This window comes from Triturus cristatus, chromosome 4_1, assembly GCF_964204655.1.
Source record: "Triturus cristatus chromosome 4_1, aTriCri1.1, whole genome shotgun sequence".
In the NCBI taxonomy this organism is placed as follows: Eukaryota; Metazoa; Chordata; class Amphibia; order Caudata; family Salamandridae; genus Triturus; species Triturus cristatus.
This window is the reverse complement of record NC_140585.1, coordinates 368,943,808-368,965,845: the sequence shown is the minus strand read 5'-3', so window position 1 is coordinate 368,965,845 and position 22,038 is coordinate 368,943,808. Positions and strand designations below refer to the sequence as shown.

The 22,038-nt window shown below is 45.6% G+C and overlaps 1 protein-coding gene across 2 annotated transcripts in view; it reads right to left on the bottom strand.

Moving 5' to 3' along the window:
* The window catches only part of CDPF1 (cysteine rich DPF motif domain containing 1), a 189,203-nt gene that overhangs the window by 12,035 nt on the left and 155,130 nt on the right, over positions 1 to 22,038 (bottom strand). For both annotated transcript variants that reach the window (XM_085652412.1, XM_085652411.1), the window contains exon 4: positions 7,706 to 7,817. In XM_085652412.1, the coding sequence (XP_085508538.1) occupies positions 7,706 to 7,817 (112 nt within the window). The remainder of the gene's footprint in view (positions 1 to 7,705; positions 7,818 to 22,038) is intronic.

The window sequence follows — 22,038 nt, the reverse complement described above, 5'->3', positions numbered from 1 at the left end:
TTAACCGGGATTAGCTGGTCCAGAGTCTCCGTAATGTGACTGCAGTATTTGTGGTAGTTTTCCTCTACAGAGGTAAGAGGGTCAAAGAGATTAACTTTAGGAAAAATCGGCTGGCTCTTATTTTTTTCCTAATTTGGCCCACTCCCTTCCCGTTCGAAATGTCATCAGGCATTTTTTACCACGTTCCGGTCTAGATGGTTTAATACTGAAGTGAATTAAATGATGATCCATCCAACTTTGCGGCAATATTTTTATCACTTCAGTCTCGGTCTGGTTAGCGAACAGGAGATCTAACATATGTAAATGTAAATGTAGATGTACTTGTATAGCGCACGACTACCAGGAGGCATCTCGGCACTTGTACTAATACCGCTGAGGAACCCTTCCTGGCCTTTCCCTGTGAAGTGTCCACTCCTGGGCACCCCCAAGGTGAGGTCAGGCATCCTAGCGTTGTTGAGGCCATTGTGGAGATTAAGCAAGCTATTGCCCAGAGTTGCAGAGTGGGACCCATGATTAGGATAGGCACCGAGGCGAGAATTATCAGGTCCGAGGAAATTGAGCCCAAGATCCGCCGAGGCGGGAATTGAACCCTGGTCCCGGGCCAGACTTCTGCATCAGGGTCTGCCGCTCTAACCATTGAGCCACACTTCTCCACGTATGCCCCCCTTGATGGGTAGGTTGTAGCACCAACTGTTGTAAGTTAAAATTGGCTTCTAAATTGATTTGAGAATCTTATTGTGTTGTTTTTTGGACTAACATTTTGTTACTGCTTGACCTGAACAGGCACTTTTTCTGGGGACAAACTGTTGCCTGTGCCAAAACTATCAAGGGTTGAGCAAAGATTCTCTGAGAACTGTATTCCTGCCAAAACAGTGATTATTTTTAAGTGAGTAAGGGTTCTCCCTTCCCAAATTAACAACTCAGTTTCAGACAGTCAGCATTTGTAAAATGCCCTCCTCTCAATGGGCTCTCCTGGCATCGGTCTGGATACTTCATACAAATAAGTGAGTGCAGTTTTTGCGGACTAGTACGAAAGAGTGTTTTATGTTCAGTAGAAGTTAGATTCCATAATGAGGGAACCTGTACAGACAAAGAATACTTCCTTTAGGTAGCGGTTATATCTAGGGTTTTGTAGCAAATTTGCTTGGCTGTGTAGGCGTTTTAGGGCAAGGTGCTGTTTGATTGTGAGGTAAGGCATACAAAAAAGTGACATATGGAATGCTTTAATTAATTTCAGCCACTGGAAATTACTTTGGGCTGCATCGCAGTCCATTATTTTGAACATCATGCCACCTCAGTTTGGAACCAGCCATTTACAAATCAGTCTTGACCCTATTCCAATAGGACAGCCCAGCACGAGCTGACAGGTCAGGTCCTCTATGACCCGGAACACAAGCAACTCAAGACCGATTTCGCCATTATCAGGTCTCATCAGTCGATTATAGCTTGGTTCCAGAGGCACAGTGTGCATGTGACTGGAACCACGTCAGGGCATACCTATCCCACTTAGCACTGAAGCATATATGTTCCTATTGTGGCAATAAGCACCAGGCTTGGCTATAATGAACTGCAATCACACACAAGTGTGAAACATTAGGTCAACGGTCATTCTATCTGTATACAAAACAATCATCAAGGTGCTGGTTGGGAGGGAACCGACCCATCTGTTCAGCTTCAGAGAAGAGTATGAGAGCATTAGATTATCTATTTTCACTGTTGAAGCTAACACGGATCCTCTTTTAGGGAGGAGATGGAGGGAGCGGGGGGGGTGTGGGGTGTGGAGAGATATGCAGCAATGACCCTGAGCGTTATTGGGATACACCACTTCCCAAAAGGAGGCCAGGAGTTTCTCCCAGTCCCCGATATTTTCGTGGTTGTCCAATGCACTGCGGTCTGTATGCAACTTCTCCAAGTTCTATACCAGCCTAATGGGTCATTAATGCCACCCATCCCTGCCTGCCTGCGTGCTCGAGCCCTTCCGGGACTTTCAGTTGGCAGCAAAGGCTCAACGTGCCAGAACCAAGCCCGATCCATGAATCGCTTGGTCATCTTGCCCTTTGCAGAATCTGGATACAGTACCGGTGAGAAAAATTGTGTATGTCCCTCGGAGAAGGAAATAACCTGAATACACACTCAAACAATCATCAACTACACTTAACAAAACCCCAAACAGGGGTGTGCGCATATGCTAAAGAGCACTCAGCTGAAATACCACCTCGTCCAAGGATATAATAACAGTCTTTAGTTATAAAAAGTATTTTTTTTAAACCAGTTCCAATCATGGGTACCACAATGTTCATTAAAAAACAGGATTGTATTACAATTCTAAACAACAATAATTCTAACAAACAATAAGCACACAACATGTTCAATACAGGGTATCTGAAATACATTTAGAACCAATTAGTTCAGCATTTTGTGACACATATCCATTCCATCACCACAAATAGTCAGATAAAATAAAATATAAAACAAGAATATAAAGTAGCAGAAAATATACTGTTCCTAAAAAAGATTATGAAAACCTTATAGGGAGACACTATTGTACAGCAAAGAACAACTGTTACAAAGCCTGATCCAACTTATTGCGTAGAGTATATGTTTTTGTTGCTATCCATCATTGTTTTCGCAACATTCTCTCTCGTGGTTGGATTCAGTAGAATGGGTATGCGTCACAAAATGATGAACTCATTGGTTCTAAATTATTATTATTATTATTATTATTATATGTTCTTATATAGCGCTCAACTACCCTTGGGCATCTTGGCGCTTGCCTTGGGAACCCGTCCTGGTTTTTCCCTGTGAGATAACCCATACTGGGCATCCCCAAGGTGAAAGCCAGGCATCCCGCCGCGGGGGGGCCGTTGTGGAGATTAAGCAAGCTATTGCCCAGAGTTGCAGCGTGGGACCCATGATTAGAATAGGCACTGAGGCGAGAATATCCAGTCCGCGGAATTTATAGCCCGAGACCCTGCCGCGACGGGAACCGAACCCTGGTCCCGGACCAGTGCTCTGCATCGAGGTCTGCCGCTCTAACCATTGAGCCACACTTCTCCACCCCTATCCCTGGCCAATGGTCCTGACCCGCCCTGAAGAAGACTCTCCTGAGACGAAACGCGTTGGCTAAAGGACTTCTGTGAATATTGGATTTTAACAACTGAATATATTTATCAATAAAGAAAAACCTTTACAACTATAAGAAAAATCTGGACCTGCTTTTTCTACCAGTCATCACAGATATTTGATGTTCTAATGAACTTTAATGAGATTTATAATTGATGTGTGCTAATTCCAATTCTTTCTGTGTTTGGTGTTGAACTCAATAGGAAGTGAAGAGGGGTGCACTTCCTGGTTTTCTAGCACCATCACCATACTGTTAAGCCACTCCCAGTAACAGGTGCAGGATCTTTGCCTCAACCCTCCTTGTGTATTGCCCTTAGACATTCGGATTACTTCAACAGGCAAGTACGCTTACCAGATCCAGCTACAATGTGGATTCATAAAAAAACAATCTTTCCAGCAAGAAGACTTAATACTATAAACTACTTTATTTGAACGCCCAACAAGCCAGATTACTAGGCCATAGGAGATCTAAAATACATCCACAGTTTTGACCTTTGAGCTCCTCTCGGGTAGTCAAATCACAATAGTCTTGGCATTAATGTACTGGACATCAGTCTGTCATCATATTGGGAGACAGACTACCAGTGGTAGGAAATTAAACCTGGACCTCATTCCTAGTGAAGTAATGAGGAAACTCCCATGAGAAAACTTAAAATTAAAGTAGCCCACCTTTCACAATCACACTAGTTAATTATTTTCTACTGCGGTAACTACAGCCAATTAATGCCTTAAGCTCCCGAAAGCCCTTCTCTATAATCTGTCAATGAACTTCAATTTCTTCTCTTGTTCTATGATGTTAATTTGCCTGGTTTCTCCAAACTTCGCAATAATCAGTGTTGGCGTGCATTCAGGTGTCACAAAAAATATTAAGAATATGTGGTATAAAGGGAACTATTAAAATGGAATAAGTAATTCCGTGCAGACATGCATGGTTGTCATTGGCATTGAGCGACACAGGTAATCTGGCTTCACTACTGGCACTCGTTTTGGGCATTACAGAAGCAAGAGTGCTTGGAGTTTGCTAGTTTGGGTCAGTTGGAAAACACGCGCCTCAGGGTATCACCATTTTATTAAGCCTTACTTTAACTTTTGCTCTGCTGAGAAATGAGACGTGCCCAATTCCATTAATCAGAAAAAAGCTTGATTTATGTTTTTGCGCAGTATAGATAAACTGAAGAGACTAAATAAAAATGATTAATCTGTTTGTGTCGGATAATCACATAACTTTTCAGGACCTATCTGTGGGCCTGAATCACAAGAGGCCCCGCAGTCACTGGAGAGACTCCGCACATGGGAGGAATTTTTCAAATGAGATTTCTCATTACTAAGATTCGGCACAGAGTGCGGGGCCTCCGCCACGAGTGCACAGACTTCTGCACGACTGTGGAGCCTCCGCCACGAGTGAGGAGACTTCTGCACGACTGTGGGGCCTCCGCCACCCGAGTGCGGAGTCTTCCGCACGAATGTGGGGCCTCCGCCACGAGTGCGGAGACTTCTGCACGACTGTAGGGCCTCCACCACGAGTGTGGAGACTTCTGCACAACTGTGAGGCCTCCGCCACAAGTGTGGAGACTTCTGCACAACTGTGGGGCCTCCGCCACGAGTGCAGAGACTTCCCCACGATTGAGGGAGCTCTGCCACGACTGAAGAGGCCCTTTGTGAATTAGGCCCTATGTATGTTTTAGAGGGAGATTAATTTGGAAGTACAAGCTCCCTTAGCTCAGGTCTCACGTAGGAGTAATAGTATCATTGGCAATAGTACTGATGGGTAGGTGAACACCTCACTATTTTATTACAAAAAAACGGGGGAAAAAAAAAAAGGTTATTTCAGAGATGTCTGTTATTCAAGAACGTGGATTTACCCAGTGTAGGTATAGCAGATCCAATTTGTAAGCAGGAAAACTTGTTGGTAAATACAGTGTGGGTCATGGAGGGCTGCACCCCATGGGAGGAGCAATGAATGCTGCCCCCTCTCCAATGCCCCGGACATCCTGAAGGTCACCAGCTCCCTACCAGCAGCTATCCCTCTGCAACTAACTGCCCCTGCTTCAAAGCGGATAGTAAATGGGAGCAGCCTAGGATCCGCATGGAAATGGAATCTGTATGGGGATTTCTACCTGGTAAAAAACGCTTTTGCAAATTATTTTTCATTCCAAGCAAAATAACTCACAATTGGAAGGTGCAGAGGAAGGACTGATAGCTGGATTCGGTCATTATGGCCCCCTGGACCTCCCAACTCCTAATCAGGTGCCTTATGGTAATCTTTTTTTTTTTTTTTTTTTTAAACCTTTATTTAGCACTGTGTACAAGACAAATACGGGCCTACAACCATCCGGCCGGCCTCGACACTTCTGATGCTTGATAGCAAAGTACGCGTCCACTCGGTGGCACGGCAGCACCTAAAAGCATACGACCTATGTTGCAAAATCCACGTGCACTGAGTGGCAGGAGACAGTAAGGTTAATTTTAAAAAGTTTTAAAGTTAAGGAGATACAGAGCTAGAACGGATCAGTGCACAGAACAGACGAACATACAATAAATGGGTAACATCCAACAGGAGAGTCAACTAACAGTGAACATATCTAAAATGGCGGCACGAAACTATAATACCAGGATATAGATACGCAGCGAAATGTGCCTCCCAGCCGCTACCCTCCTAACACCATTCCCCCCCACTGACCCTAGAAAAAGACGTAGGAAAAGGACAGAAGAAAGAAAAAGAAGGCCCATAGTAACAAAAAACGTATCGAAGAAGACCCCCCACCCTACACGCATGCCGAGGCTATGGCCTACCCCCCCCCTAGCTACGTGTCTGTCGCCCCATAGGAACCCGAAATATAGAATTAAGGAAGGAAGAAAGGAAAAAAGACCATAAAGCGGGGAGGAGCCCACCACACTGCCGAACTCCCGGACTCCCGCGCCGCTCATACATCCTGCGCCATGTACAGAACAGTATCAAAAGACCCACGTAAACCCGGTGGTCCCGATTCAATAACACCCAGCACTTCAGCACTTCACAAGTCCTCCCCCCGGCAGAAGAAGGAAACAGGAGGCGAAATCGCAGCGACATGTAACAAAAACTGGTCATTAAAGACTACTCATCCAAAATTACAAAACGTGTATCAGTCCAGGGCCCCGTATGCCGATCCAACCAAAGCGACAACCGGCATGCCATCACCCCTGTCCGGACCGGCAGATATGATTCAGGCCCGTCCATTGCTGCGAGTCACCTTCAGCCAGGACAAAGAGACAAGATGGCCGCTCTCGAGGAAAGGGGACAATGAAGACGTATCGTACCACAGGGTCCCAAACGCAGCAGTAACATGCCACAGAGGCTCGAGCGATAGGTGCTTTCAGGGTAACATCTGGCAAGGGAAGCGAAAGGCTAGGTCTCAGCAGATAGTTCGTAGGCAGAGTCACAACGTTCAAAGTGAAGGGTGTCCCTGCAACTGTATCCGTGTCGATGGGTTGACGCGTTACATTGTAGCCAGGAGGACTCCGCACCACCAGCCCCCCACTCTGCGACATTGTTTCACCTCCAGGAGAAAACAGGGGCGGCGGGGGATCCTCCAGCCGGGAACGTCCCGTTGCAACCAGTGCCTCATCGATTCTCCGGGTCAGCGCCCGGCAAGTACTCTGCATTGCCACTTTTAACGCCACAAGGGCGGCCAATACATCCCCACAGGTCGGGTCCCTCTGTACCAAGCATCGGTCCGCACTATCCCGCTGTTCCTCCAATGCGGCAATCAGCTCCGGGGCACACGGGCGCGCAGACACTGCGAGTCCAGGGTCAGCCAGCGTCTCAGCAAGAAGAGCAGACGCCATTGTCATCTCCACTGCGGGCAATTAGTGACGGGACAAAATTGACTATGATCCGAGGATGTAGACACCGGAAAAGCGTCGTGCTCCACTCGGGAGCTGCACCGGGCGAGAGCGCCCCACGGCCACCGCGAGAACCGGCCGTTCGCCGCAGGAAGACGCTACAAAATGGAGTCCGCTCGCTTGTCTTCAGGGTGGCGGAGGAGAGCTCGCATTAGAGGGCTCCGACGTCGTCCACACCACTGCCGGCGCTCGGGGGAGTCCGACCCGGACGTAAGGGTCTGACTCCAGTCGCACGGCCAGCATTTCCTCCCCCGCGATCACCCGCAGTATTCCAGCTCAGCACCCCGTCCACATCCCTCGGCGTCCAGCGGCGGCCATCTACGCAGGGACCCGTGGGAGCGCCGGAGGTCGTAGTAGGCACCGAGTCAGCCACCAAACCCGCCGATAAAGGTGTCAGGAGAACGCCAGTCACTTCAATGCCGGTAATCCGCGGCGGCTGGGCGGCGCAGGTCAGGAGGATTAATCAGGATTAACAAAAGAAGCCGGACGGTCCACGGAGCCGGGAGCTCAGGCGTCCGACCCGTCGGCCATCTTGGCTCCTCCCCCCTTATGGTAATCTTTTACTCTACTGTGCCGTACATAAAACAATCAAATACAATTCGAGATTAAAAAAAAAAATTATAATTATGCGTGGTCAGTCACTTTTCCAATACTGTGCAATTGCCAAAAGAGCAATAAAACGCAGTGATGGTTGCCTCACCGTGCCAACACAGACAACGTCGCTGCACAGGCTGCACCTGGATCCTAGAATCAGGAATTTTTCCTTGTCAGGGGTGAAAGGATCCTTCATGACGTAGCACTCCTCCAAGAGGCTGCAAGAGAAGAGAGGGTGCTGCAGCTGGGTGTGTCTAGACTGCATTTATGCTAAACCGACTCAGAAGGTTGTGCAATGACATTTATTTCAATTTGAATCATGACAATAAGTGAAGGTTCTTTAGAAGTAGCAATTATTTATGAATTCATAAAAAGCTTAGCAGTTTATTTACAAATTCACTGTAGCCATCTGTAATTATCCACTTTTATTTTTTGCTAATTTTATCTAAATGTATCCATATTTATTGTGCACTTTGTAAAAGAAATGAAGCTGAAACTAGTATATTGCCACATTCATTTTTAACCGATAAACACTCGTACTTGAATCCCTGACAGGTTTCAATGATGTAAATACCCACAGATAAAGCAATACCCATACATGAAAAACATGCACATTTTAGGCTCAACATTGGGCATATATACACTGCTGTTTAAGCCTCATTACTAAAAGTATTTTTAACCCCCTTACCTGTTAATCTAAACAGCTACTGGCTTGGCCAAAGTAAAATTCAGGGTATCAGATATACATGCAGTTGTGGACTCAGGGCAAAGGGACATACCTGTACACCATTCCTGTTCCAACAAAGTGCATGTGTCTGCTCGCTCCTCTGCCTCCCTCACTATATTTTACTGACCCCTGCTTCCCATCCCATTTGTGTGTCCATTCCAGACATCAGTCACTGTTGGAGCTGTAGAACGTGCTAAGTGGTCCTGCACCACTGGGCCGACAGCCCTCACGCTGGACCTGTTGCAAAGCACAAACCTCGCTCCTAGGGCCCTTTAAAAGCACTGCAAAAAAGGAAAAAAACACAACAAAAGAAAGGATGTGGGCCAGGAAATCTAGCTCTACAAGCCACTGCAAATGAGATTTTTAATTTCTGTATTCTTTAAATATGCCTGCAGGAGGACAAGAACACAACAGGAGGAGCAATGCTTTGATGATGCCAGGAAAGAGATAGCCTCCCCTCAAAGCGCCCTCATGGCATTTTTTCCTACAGCTTAGCTCTTTGGTCCCCCAGGGCCACACAACAGTGATCCTTCGAGGAGTTTTGTTGTTTTTGAAGCACATCCGTGTTGGTGCTTTAGATCCAAATGCCTGGCAGTGTAAGGACCATTGTTGCCAGAAGAGGCACCATTTGTGAGACTAAGCACAAACTCTGCATCCTTGGCCTTTTAAAAGCAGTGCAAACAAAGAAATACATTGCACGGAAAGACAGAACAGGAGTATTGGAGTCTATGAAGGAAACAAAGGAATAAAATAGTGTATATATAGAACACAGGGCAAACACAGAAGAGGAATAGTTCAGAAAGGAAAGAAATTGTGGGGATATATATCAAATGGAACTGATGTAGATCCATGAGAGGTAGGTCAGGTAGAAGAGGTAGGGACCAGGAAAGTAGAAATTTAGTAAAGAGCACAATTTTTAAATAAAGTAGAGCCTCTTGTACAATATCTGCTCTTTTCAACTTCATTAGAACACAATGACATTGTGAGACTACGTAATAACATTATACTTGTACTGGAAGTCTAAGCACAATTTGACGAAGTGGCTACCATGGATCATTCCAAAAAATTTTCAATTCACTTACAGCTCGTGGGCTAGGAAACATGTGGAGCGATACTCAGAGGTGCAAAAATACAAACCAACACCCTTTAATTACTGCAGTCTGGTATATCTGTGCAAGATATCATTTAAGTATATTTCAAACTTTAGTTCAATACACTTGCCCGACAGAGGAAATACAATCCGTAATTTATTCAACCTCAACAATCCTGATGAAGAACAATAAATATACTTTCACGGGCCAAAACATGTTGATCTTTCCATTGCGGAAATAATAGAATTGTGTATAATAAAGCCAAAAAACGAAAGAACTCTTGGACAAATGGTTCCTCCAATATAAGACACCCCTTATCAAAACAGCCTGCACTACCAAGCTATATAAGAATAAAATGAGGCAAAATAGAGTATCCATTTGTGACACTGTACTGACAAGGAAATGAAATGGCACCCGATAAAATAATATTTCAGATCACTTTGTCCCCTTACGAATCATGTCTTTTGTATGAACTTAGAATATGGGAGCATAGAAAAATCAGTGATTTCAGACGGCCACTGAGAGGAAGCAAAAAAATAAAACACCCTTCAAAACTGTAAGATTCAATAAATCTATATAAATAGTTATCAATAAGTTTATTTTTCTTTAATTTCCTTTCTGCGATCGAAAACATGCACCTTCAAATGATACATTAAGTATTGTCAATGACTAGTGAACAAAATAACACGACGATGCCCTAAAGGAGCAGAAAAACTTGAATGAGCCACCCTGCTTATGACTCTTTGTAACAATAACACAGAAATTCATAGATTATATTATGAAAAAATGTTCATCCCTGCACAAATAGTTAATTTTGAACCAGCAGCAGACCACATTTAAAATGGCAAACCAAAATGGCACTTCAGTGACCCAATCACAAGACCATACGTTTGAAAATATCATCTGACGGCCACCAACGTAAACAAGGAGATTATGGCCCAACGACTTCTCGATGGTATACAGACATAAAAACTGGGTAACACCATAGACAATATTTGTTCTAACAAATAACATGTTCCCTACCACACGTGTGGTTTGAAACAAAGAACTTCAATTGCAACTGAAGTGTACCCATTTCCCTTACTTTTTTGTCTGTCATGACAGCACAGCTGTCTGTATGAATCTTTTAACGTATATATAGAGTGGACTTTAGATATGACAGAAGAGGATAGTCTCTCAACTCATGCTGCGTCTGTGAGCTGTCTTATTTCACCTCCTAAGAAGTGGTTCATCTGCAATGCCTCAGTCATGAATCTTGAAATTGTATTAAAGTCATTATCTTACACAGACATTATATACAAAATGTAACCCCTTTTTAGTAACATGCTGAAACCTTCCTTTTCAATCTCCTAGTTTAGTCTCACCATTAGGTTAAATGTACTGGCAGATGCCACTTACTTATGCTGGCTCATATTCGTAAAGTGACTTGTGTTTTCCATTTCTAGATATGTTAGTTACCTAACTTATGGTAGTCAATTGGGACTTACAGCGAAGTCAACCACGCAGGAAATCGAATGAAAGACCTACATTTTGTCAGGAGTGTGTATTCAGCTCACTTAGCCATTCTACTGGCTCAGTGGTCACTATGTACGATTACCAGGTGACTAGGTGAGGGGTGCATGAGCACCTGCAAATGTTGTGGTATCAGCTTAATTATCTGTGCATCCCTCACTGGCCTACCTGGAAAATGGGGATTATTAAGCCACCGCTACAGTGATCGCTCATAGGATACCAGTACTTGTGCTCCATCCACTTGCGAGGTCTCTAATTTAAGCTCGTGTTTGACCCCTGTGTCCATCAAGAAGTGCATTTCTGTAAAACGGTGTTCCTGCCAATTTCCAGACTGACACCACAATAAGGCTCAGTCATGCCATCTGCATCCACCTGAAACTCCTAAATGTCATCAGCACTCTGTGTATACAATTGGGAACTGATCAGCCACAAAGAGTGTCCCATTTGCTGATTATATTTAATATTTCAGGCCTGCAAATGGAGTAATCTGTGGCTGGCCAGCTCCAAACATCCATAATCTGGGCAAACGGAGCGCTGCGGGAGCGAGGTAAGCCTTTCATCTGAATATGTGGGTGATAAAACGTACCCATCCCCACGCGGATGTCATGTTTCGTTTTTAGTTTTGCTATGGTGATTTGTATGGCATTCTAACCAGCCGTGAGGGTATCCAGGTGTTTGGAGCAGGTGTGGAGGCATGTGGTCCCCACAGAGTTATTCGAAAAGCCAGGTCTTCAGCCTCTTGCTGAACTCAAGAAGTGAGGGTGAGGCTCTGATGTGTTGAGGGAGGCAGACAGCAGTCTGCCGGGCTCTTTTCCTTACTTTGGCTGATTGGGCTTCCCTTCACCAAAAGCAAAGGGCAAAAAGGTAAGCAGACTTTTTGTCTTATTTTTCCATGGCTGATTATGCTTCTCTTCACCAAAAGCAAAGGAAAGAGCCAGTGCTTAATCTGAGCCGGCACTTAATCCTCAACAATGGTGCTTTTCATGAGCATCAGTTAAGGACACATTCATTTATGGAGAGATTAAGTGATTTGCCTAGAATCACAGGATGTTGAGCCGACGCCAAGACTCGAAGTTGGTTCCCCAGCTCAAAAGTCAGCAGCTCTGGCCATTACACCACATCCTCTGCCCACTTTCATGGTTAGTAGCTGGTTCTGTTTTAGGTGGCACTAACAGGATAAATGGGCTGGTGCAAGCTGTCTCCTGACAAGATCCCGGTCACTTATTTTGTTTACAAATTGCACACTGGAAAGAGCACAGATAGCCAAGTGTGTACGTGCAGCTCGATTAGAAGAGTCACATGGGGCGTTGCGGGAGCGCAAGCGGCCTCCCAAGTGAAAGACCTCCTCTCTGTTATGGGGGGGGGGGAGGGGAGGGTGGGGGGGAGGAGCGAGGTGCGCTACAAGCCTTATTGGCCTCACTTACAGGACAATACGGTCTGTTAATCAGCCCTTTCCCCTCGTTATGTGTCCTCACCTGCCACTCAGGCTCATAACTAGGATGAGAGCAATTAACATTCTTCTTTTTTCTGTAGCTTCATTTCTCTGGGCTGTAATGCACTGGTATAAGTACTACCCAATTTAATGATTCTCATATAGACAGGTCTGTTTCAAACGTGTGTCTTGGAACCAGGGCCACAGGCAAGCACTGGACTCCCTCAGTCGTTGTGCCAGCTGTGTTCATCAATGAATACAGTGCTGCTGGTACTGTTGGCCTCTGTGGCTCTCCTGCATGCACCTGCCATGTTAACGGCCTAAAACTCATATGTACACCACAGATACAATTAAAAAATGATTTGCTACCGCAAGATATTGACCAGTCGTTTTAACCCTCCTGCATGCAATCAGCACTGCATGCAAGAACTTTGATTGGATTTCCTTTCTCTCTGCTCCAACTGAACCCATGTTCACTAAAAGCGGTGCTGGGGCCTTTTTAAGCAACACAATACTTGCACTCCTCCTGCATGCATCCGCATTGTGTGCAAGGTCTCATTTTATTTCAGTGTTTCAATAATGCTATGTACAATGCACATTCTAACTGAGCTGCTGGCTCCACTTTGTTAGGAGCACTGGCTTCATGTGAGGATTACCTCAGTGAATGGAGAGTTTCCTAGCTTCACTGAAGAAGAAATCTAAGATGTTGTTAAGGACAATGAAGAAAAATGGTTCCCTTGGGTAGAAACAATGCATATTGTAGCTAGCCGTAGTTACTTCAGCATAACATATAATACATTTCTGAAAGCAAAAACATTTCTTGAACAAAAGGGGAAAGAGGAACAAGAACACAGAGAAAGGATTTTCATTGATTTATGTATCAGAATTGATAACATTCGATAAACAGAAACACATTGCAGAATGTTATACTTCCAAATTCCTACAGTGATACAAAATAGTGAGATAGTGGTGCTCAGAGGGAACAGAGGGACAGCCTGGGCTGAGCAGGGCTGTTCCACACTTTTCCTCCCCTCCCTCCCCCAGAGCAGCACCTGCCCCTCTGTGGGCATCTGCTTCCATTAAACAGACTGTTGGGCAGAGGGCAATTCCACACACGACCCTCCTGGGTGCAAGATAGCAAGAAACTCGATGTTCTGACTGCTTGTGGACAATCGGGGCAATTAAAGAATTGTTGAGGAGCCAGAAGGGTCGACACCGAATTACAAACTCCAGCCTCGTTAGCTGCAGTCGCAGCGTCAGTAACCACGCCAGGAGGTGCCTATTTTCAATACCAGTGTTCCCACGGGTGCGAGCCAGAGGGGTCGGGGCCAAACTACAAGCTGAACTACAAGCCTCGTTCTGCTCTGCCACAGCATCAGTGACCGCACCAGTCCACATTCTGGTTTCCAATACTGCCTATTGCCTTCCTCCTATGGTTTTGTAATATCCCCTTTGATTTTATCTGTTGGCTTCAGCATGGGTAGAAGGAAAGTGGCTTTGTTGCAACCTCATTCCCAGCAGTGAACCACGAGCATAGACAGAATGCTCCAGCGGGCCGTGGGTTTAATTTCGACAGAAATCGAACTAACCAAGAGAAGGTAGTCCCTGGGTACACCTGTAAATGGTTGTAGTGGGACTCCCCTACTATTGGATACCTTCAGGGTTGATAATATGGCTGATAATACAGCGGTCTTCTTAGAGGGAGCACAGTTAGCGACCAATATAGACCCCGGTGTTCAAGCAAATGGTGGGGAAAGACCATCAGGAGGGCTGACCACCTGGGTTTGTTTGAACGTATATGGGGAACTCGAAGAGGTTCCAGTGTCCTCACCTCGCATTCTATGTGTGTCCATCACGGACCTGGGTGGTGTTGTGTATATATATAAGGTCTACTTTAGACAGGGAGGTTCAGTCTACGAATTGCCATAGAAGCCCATGTTCTGGTGTGAACATGGGCTTCTATTGGAATTCTCAAGGGCATATTATCAAGCCCATTATCGCCGCTTTAGCTGCAGTTTTCTGCCGCTAAAGCGGCGATAATTTAAACGCCGGACCTTGATAATATGCCCCCTAGTTCTTTGGCTCAAGAGCAGCTCTGCTGACCTGGTTCTCTGGCTCTACAACGGCTTTGCTGACCTGGTTCTCGGCTCTAAAGCAGCTCTACTGACCCAGTTCTCTGGCTCTATGGCGGCTCTGCTGACCTGGTTCTCTGGCTCTAAGGCAGCTCTGCTGACCTGGTTCTCTGGCTCTACAGCGTCTCTGTTGACCTGTTTCTCTGGCTCTAAAGCAGCTCTGCTGACCTGGTTCTCTGGCTCTACAGCGGCTCTGTTGACCTGGTTCTCTGGCTCTAAAGCAGCTCTGCTGACCTGGTTCTCTGGCTCTACAGCAGCTCTGCTGACCTGGTTCTCTGGGTCTAGAGCAGCTCTGCAGTCCTGGTTCTCTGGCTCTAAAGCAGCTCTGCTGACCTGGTTCTCTGGCTCTAAAGAGGCTCTGCTGACCTGGTTCTCTGGCTCTAAAGCAGCTCTGCTGACCTGGTTCTCTGGCTCTATAGCAGCTCTGCTGACCGGGTTCTCTGGCTCATTGCAGCTCTGCTGACCTGGTTCTCTCCCTCTAAAGCAGCTCTGCTGACTTGGTTCTCTCCCTCTAAAGCAGCTCTGCTGACCTGGTTCTCTTACCCTAAAGCAGCTCTGCTGACCTGGTTCCCTGGCTCTAGAGCAGCTCTGCTGACTTGGTTCTTCGGCTCTAGAGCAGCTCTGCTGACCTGGTTCTCTGGCTCTACAACAGCTTTGCTGACCTGGTTCTCTGGCTCTACAGCAGCTCTGCTGACCGGGTTCTCTGGCTCTACAGCAGCTCTGCTGACCGGGTTCTCTGGCTCTACAACAGCTCTGCTGACCGGGTTCTCTGGCTGTAAAGCAGCTTTGCTGACCTGGTTCCCTCCCTCTAAAGCAGCTCTGCTGACCTGGTTCTCTCCCTCTAAAGCTGCTCTGCTGACCTGGTTTCTCTAGCTCTACAGCAACTCTGCTGGCCTGGTTCTCTGGCTCCAAAGCAGCTCTGCTGATCTGGTTCTCTGGCTCTACAGCAGCTCTGCTGACCTGGTTCTCTGGCTCTACAACGGCTTTGCTGACCTGTTTCTCTGGCTCTAAAGCAGCTCTGCTGACCTGGTTCCCTCCCTCTAAAGCAGCTCTGCTGACCCATTTCTCTCCCTCTAAAGTAGCTCTGCTGACCTGGTCCTCTCCCTCTAAAGCAGCTCTGCTGACCTGGTTTCTCTAGCTCTACAGCAGCTCTGCTGGCCTGGTTCTCTGGCTCTAGAGCAGCTCTGCTGACCTGGTACTCTGGCTCTAGAGCAGCTCTGCTGACCTGGTGCTCTGGCTCTAGAGCAGCTCTGCTGACCTGGATCTCTGGTTCTACAATGGCTCTGCTGACCTGGTTGCGACAGATATAGGGTCGATTCTGAAGAAAAGTCACCCAGGAGCAAATTTCCTGACATTTTGGAATTGGCAGAGGATTGTACGAGTACAGCCGGGAAACCATGATGACAAACACACTTTCGTGAGGCCAGTTGTGGACTTCTTTGTAAATCTTAACATTCTCACATGCGTATATGGGTATTTTTGGAAACAAATATAGGTAATATACATTTACGCATGCGCAAATTCCTCTCAAGTACAGAAACTCATTCCCCGGCATCGCAAACAATTTTTGGGTGAGTCTGTTCTCCGTTTCCACACTCCTTAAAGACCTACTCCTGCCCGGACAATATTACAAAAAAAAAAAAGTAGATATGCTTGAGCTGTGAAATGTATGTGTCTGACTTGTATAGTTGCAGCGTGCAGTGAAACTGAAAGCTAAATCAAGCGTGTGGTGGGAGCGTGTGAAAGCTAACATCGCTAGAGAGGAGACGCCATGCGCGTTTACATCGCCTGTCCAGGCGCGCACATGTCCTGTCCCCCTTCGGCCAAGAAACCGACAACAATAGATCTCGCCAAGGCGAGCACTGTGCATGCGCTGCATCGCTAGGTGAGACCTAAAAAAGGTTCCCCAGAGGATCCATATAACTACAGACCAATTAGCTTAATAGAATGCTCTCACAAGCTCTTTGGCACTACACTTTTAAATTGGCTACATTCTGGGATGGAGGAGCATAAAGTTTTAACTCCTTTTCAAGCAGGTTTTAGAAAAGGTGTGAGCACAATTGATCAAGTCTTCAGTCTTTTACTAATTTATTTGAAATATGTGGTGTTGGGGGATTGTTGATTTACGTTCAGATTTTGATATGGTCTCACAATATAATCTCTGGCAAGTTTTATCTGATATGGGTGTCCCCTCGGATCTTCTGGCTATTTCAGTCAGGCTCCACATGGGAAATTATCGCACAAGTGCAGTGCAGGACGTCAGGCAACTTAACAGCCGCTTTCTCTGTGGATCGTGGGGTGAGACAGGGATGTGTGCTCGCTCCCATCCTGTTTTCACTATACATGAACGACTTAATTTAATTCCTGGATTATTGTGATGGGGATGCACCTAGATTAGCGAACACTAGGACCTAATGTTTGCAGACGATACCTTATTAATCTACAAATCTCCTATGGGCCTTCAGAATATTCTATCTTGCTTTGAGAAATTTTGTGAACTGCAGAGCCCAGAAATAAATGTATGATATTAAACCGATGAGACATGCTGTACTCAGGATATAGACTTTAAAGCTCCGCCATTTTCAGGGACTGCCCCTGTTACACGTGTTGTTACTCAGCGCTTGTGAGCACTTTTTCTTTCTTTAACATAGAGCACTCCAGACAAGTGCTGTGGGTTTACAGAGCTCTGTGGTAAACAGGGCTGTAAATCCTGTTCTTATCTTGCTACATTTGCTGTGCATTCAGAGACAAGTTCTGTTTTGAATGCAGCTGCCTCCTCCTCCCTCCTGCTTTTGAAACACTAGCTCTAGCATCCCAGTCCCTGCCGCAGCCACCTCCGTCGCAGAGCTCAACAAACAGGACCTTTTCAAACAATTTTGTTCAATACATTTCAAATACGTGCTCCTTCTCAGTCAATATGGAAGTGCTATGGCACAGGGGTTGTGAATCAATGGCTTTCATAGGACACCGGTGATCTGTCCAACAGAAAACAGTAACTATTGGGTATTTACATCAGAGCTCTGCACACGTATTTCTGGCTGCGTGCTCACTCGATTCAAGCGCTTTCAGAGCAAATCAATTTCATGACTTTGCAGTGCTATGAATGGGAAGAGTTCCAATCCACTGCTTAAGATAAATGATTGTAAACAAACGTTTACTGTTGAGTCATGTTAGAAGGAAAGCGTTTTGCCTTTGTGTGCATTGTTTCAAAGACAGGTTCTCACCAACAACACAGCACACTTTCTATAGCAATACTCAACAACCAAGCACATCACATTCAGTATCTTTTTATTTGTCTGCTCAAAGAGCTCCAGGGCCTCTTTTAGTTTGAGACACTATACCCATGTTAATATACAGAAGTTAAAATGCAATTTTAACTTGCAAGCTCCGGTGTGGAGAGGAGTCAGTGCCCCCTCCCCCCTCAGCACGGTCCAGTTTGAAGAGAAGGGGGGCTGGAGGGACGTGACTGACCATCCACAACTACTTGTCACTGTTGACAATACCCCAACCTGCTTATTTAATTTAATTTAAAAAAAATGATTAAGTGCAAAGCTACCCGAGGGCATCCCAGCGTTGACAGAGGCACAACAATAGACACCACAACTGCATTAAGAGAAAAGCCAAGTTTTAAAACGTTTATGGAAGGCAAGATGATTTGGTTCACTGAGTATTTGAAGTGGAAGGGTGTTCTATATCCTAGCAGCATTGTAAGAAAACAGACGGCCCGCTTCTTTCCCTTTTGATTCTAGGGACTAAGGCAAGACGGAGGTTGTCCGAACGCAGACATCTTTTCGTGCGATAAGGCAGAATAATGGAGCAATTAATAGCCTCTCCCTTCCCTGCTAGCGTCTTGTGAATAATACAGATGGCCTTAAATTTGACTCTCTCCTGAATAGGAAGCCAATGAAGGGACCTCAGAGCTGGTTTCGCAGATTGGCGGTTTAGAGTCCCAAGGAGCATCCGCGCTGCGCAATTTTGCACTGTCTGGAGTTTCGAGTTGGTGGCACAAGGAGCTCCTAAGAAAAGAGCATTCCTATAGTCCAGGCGGGAGAGAATAAGAGCCTGGACCATAAGCCTTTTTGCAGGGAAAGGTAGGAGCGGAAGGACTTTCCGGAGCATCCTAACGATGCCATAACAGGAAGCCGCCAAATTCCGAGCCTGTGACTTAAAACTCAGGTCACCATCAAGCCAAATACCCAGACTTTGAATCTGGTTCTTGGGAGCAGGAGCAGGACCCAGACAGACTGGCCACATTACTTCAGCATTAAAAATGGAGGGGTTCCCAAGAAGCATCATCTCGGTCTTATCTCCATTCAGTTTCAAATATAAGTTATCCATCCATTTGGCCGCTTCTTTCAAGCAAGGACGGAAGCCTAGAGAGGAATTATTGGAATGGTTCAAGGCCACGACAAGTTGTGTGTCGTCAGCGTAGGTGACAATCTGCACCCCAAAAGGAAGCACAATCTCCGCTAGGAGGCTCATATAAACATTAAACAGGGTGGGACTCAAGGAAGATCCCTGCGGGACTCCACAGTGTAGGGACATCAGTTTTGAGGTAGCATCGCCTTTGAAAACCTGAAACGAGCTGTCTTCCAGGAATGACTGCAGCCACACTATAGCCCCCCCCATCATCCCTAGATTTCTAAGTCTATGAACCAAAATTTGGTGGTTAACAGTGTCGAAGGCTGCACTGAGATCCAGGAGGATAACAGCTATAGAATTTCCGGCATCCAAGATCATCTTGGACTCTTCGACTACTGCTAAAAGGGCAGTTTCAGGACCCTGTAGGGGTTGAAAGCCAGTCTACGAGGGATGAAGAAGATTGTGGGACTCCAGAAATGTAGGAAGAACTGAATTAACATGTTTTTCAACAATTTTACTGATCCCTGGAAGACGCGAGATGGGACAATAGTTTCCCAGGAGGTCAGGGTTAAGACTGGGATTTTAGCAACGCCTTCACCATGGCAGTTTTCCATGGAGGAGGAACTACTCCAGTAGAAACAGAAGCATTTATCAGCTCAAATATGACAGGAGAGACAGTTCCAGACAACCGATTCAAAATCATGGGAGGAGCGGAGTCCAAAGGAGACCCACACTTTACGAGTAAGTAAATGTAAAATGTAAATGTCAAGGTACTGATAGAGCGCACTGTCACCAGACGGCCACCTTGCGGTGTCGCCTTTTGCGGTTTCCTGGCGCTGATACTCATACCGCTGTGGAACCCCTCCTGGCTTTCCCTGTGAAGTGTCCACTCCTGGGCACCCCCAGGGTGAAGCCAGGCATCCTTAGCGCTGTTGGAGCCAGTGTGGAGGCTAAGCAAGCTATTGCCCAGAGTTGCAGCGTGGGGCCCATGATTAGAAGAGGCACCGAGGCGAGAATAGACAGGTCCGAGGAAATTGAGCCCGAGTCCTGCCGAGGCGGGAATCGAACCCTGGTCCCTGGCTAGAACTCTGCTTCAGGGTCTGCCGCTCTAACCATTGAGCCACACTCCTCCACGAGTGCTGATGTGGTTTCAAGTGACTTGGGGTCCATCAGAGGAATTTCCTCCAAGCAATGCTCCCTGCTCGGAGGAGTAGTATCCAGCGTTAACGAGTTACAATGGCCATTAGCAAAACGAAAGGAGGTATAAATGGCTTGACTTGAATTTTATCATAAAAGAAATCTGCCACGTTATTACACCAAGAGCGGGCACCATCAGAGGTAGCTGGAGATGAGGGGGCTCTGAACAGTTTTTTCGCAATGTGAAAAATTTCGCGAGGAGAATTAGCTGCCAAAGAAATTCTTTCTTCATAGTATAAGGCTTGGGCCAATTTAATTTCCTCTTTGTACATTTTAATGGCCGCCCTGTAATGTCGTTGCTTGACTAAGGAGAAATCCTTTCAAGTGTCTTACAGGTTTGTTTTAGCTCACGGAGCTTAGGAGAATACCATGTCGGTCTATTGGTCCCAACTGTGTTCTGAATCCACTTCTTCGGGTGGACCCTGTCTAGTGAGGCCTCAATCCATTTGTTAAAATTTTCATTAGCACTAATAGGATTAGGGTCAGGGATCAGCTTAGTATTTTCCAAAGCCAAGATCCAGTGTTCTAGTGGGAGTTTAGACCACAGGCGAGTCAGGCTCCTAACCTGCCTAACAAAGTGGGGTACGTAGGGGGTCCAGATAAACGGAATAAGAAAGTGGGTAGACCAGGGCAATGGAATAGGGTCCTTTACTGATAATTCCTCAATATTGGAGAAAATAGGATCAAGTAGATGGCCTTTCACATGGGTGGGACTAATAACTTTTTGATTCAACTGATAGGCTGCAATATCATCAGTCATCTCAACTGCAGCCAAGTGGGAAGGGTCATAAAAATGAAGTTTAAAATCAGCTAGTAACGTAAAATTAGAGGGGGCACTGGCTAGGTTGGCTGCCATATCGGGGAGAAGATTGCAAAATTGACCCAGTGCACCAGGGGGACGATAGATTAAAATACCTGACATGGTAAGAATGGGTGAGAATCCTATCGCAAATGAGAGTTCTCACAGTCTGGTAAAGGGCCTGCAGAAATGCGGCTGGTAAGCTGACTTTGATATATTTTAGCAATGCTGCGCCACCTTTACCTACTACTCTGTCTTGCCTCTGGATAAGATAACCTGGAGGAAGGGCTTGAACCAGGTCAGGATCAGATCCATTATTTAGCCATGTTTCTGTCAGGGCTTCTGGATGTTCTTCCTCTAACAAAATAAGAATTTACGCCAAATGGTTAGACAGTGACCTGCAGTTTAACAAGAGCAATCTGTATGATTCCTGATGGTACAAGGCAACTTGAGACTTATCTTATCTCTTTGGTACAAGTATCCTTTCTGCATGACATTGTCAGAAGCATGGCACTGATAAACAAGCACTTTAACTACTGAAATCCAGACGGCAATGCATTTATCAGTATAGGAACTGCATAAATATTATTGTTCACCTCATTAAAATGTGTTTTCCCCCGTAGATGCATTAAGAAGGACTCATGCCCCAGGGCTCTCTTCACCAGATATAATGCACCGGATTGCCTCACTTCGTCATTTCTTTCAGCCCTTTCACCAGGTGTGTTTTCCCACGGCACTGTTAAAGCGTAATCCACTGAAATACCTCAATCCAAATCACGCCAGCAATGATCACATGAAGATTCCTGTTTTTATTTAAGGCAAGATACATTCATAGGAGGATGGGAATACATTTTGGAATATTACTCTTTCTATGGAAACCGCAAATATATAGGATTCCCAACATAAATTAAGTAGCTTGCAATATTGTGGCGTTCAAATAATAGCATTCTATAATTATCATGCAGTGTGTACTTAAACACTGAATTTCATCCTGTTTACAAATAATTTTACAAACACAGTACCAAGTGGAAACCAAACGGTTTAATCTGATTAGATAGTTGACTACATATGGCCACCATTACAACAAAGATTGCTGGAAACAATAGGCCTCTGCATATTACTTAAATCAGCACTATGCGCATTTTGGGGTTAATGCAGTTGAAAAAATAAAATTTTGAAAAATAAAT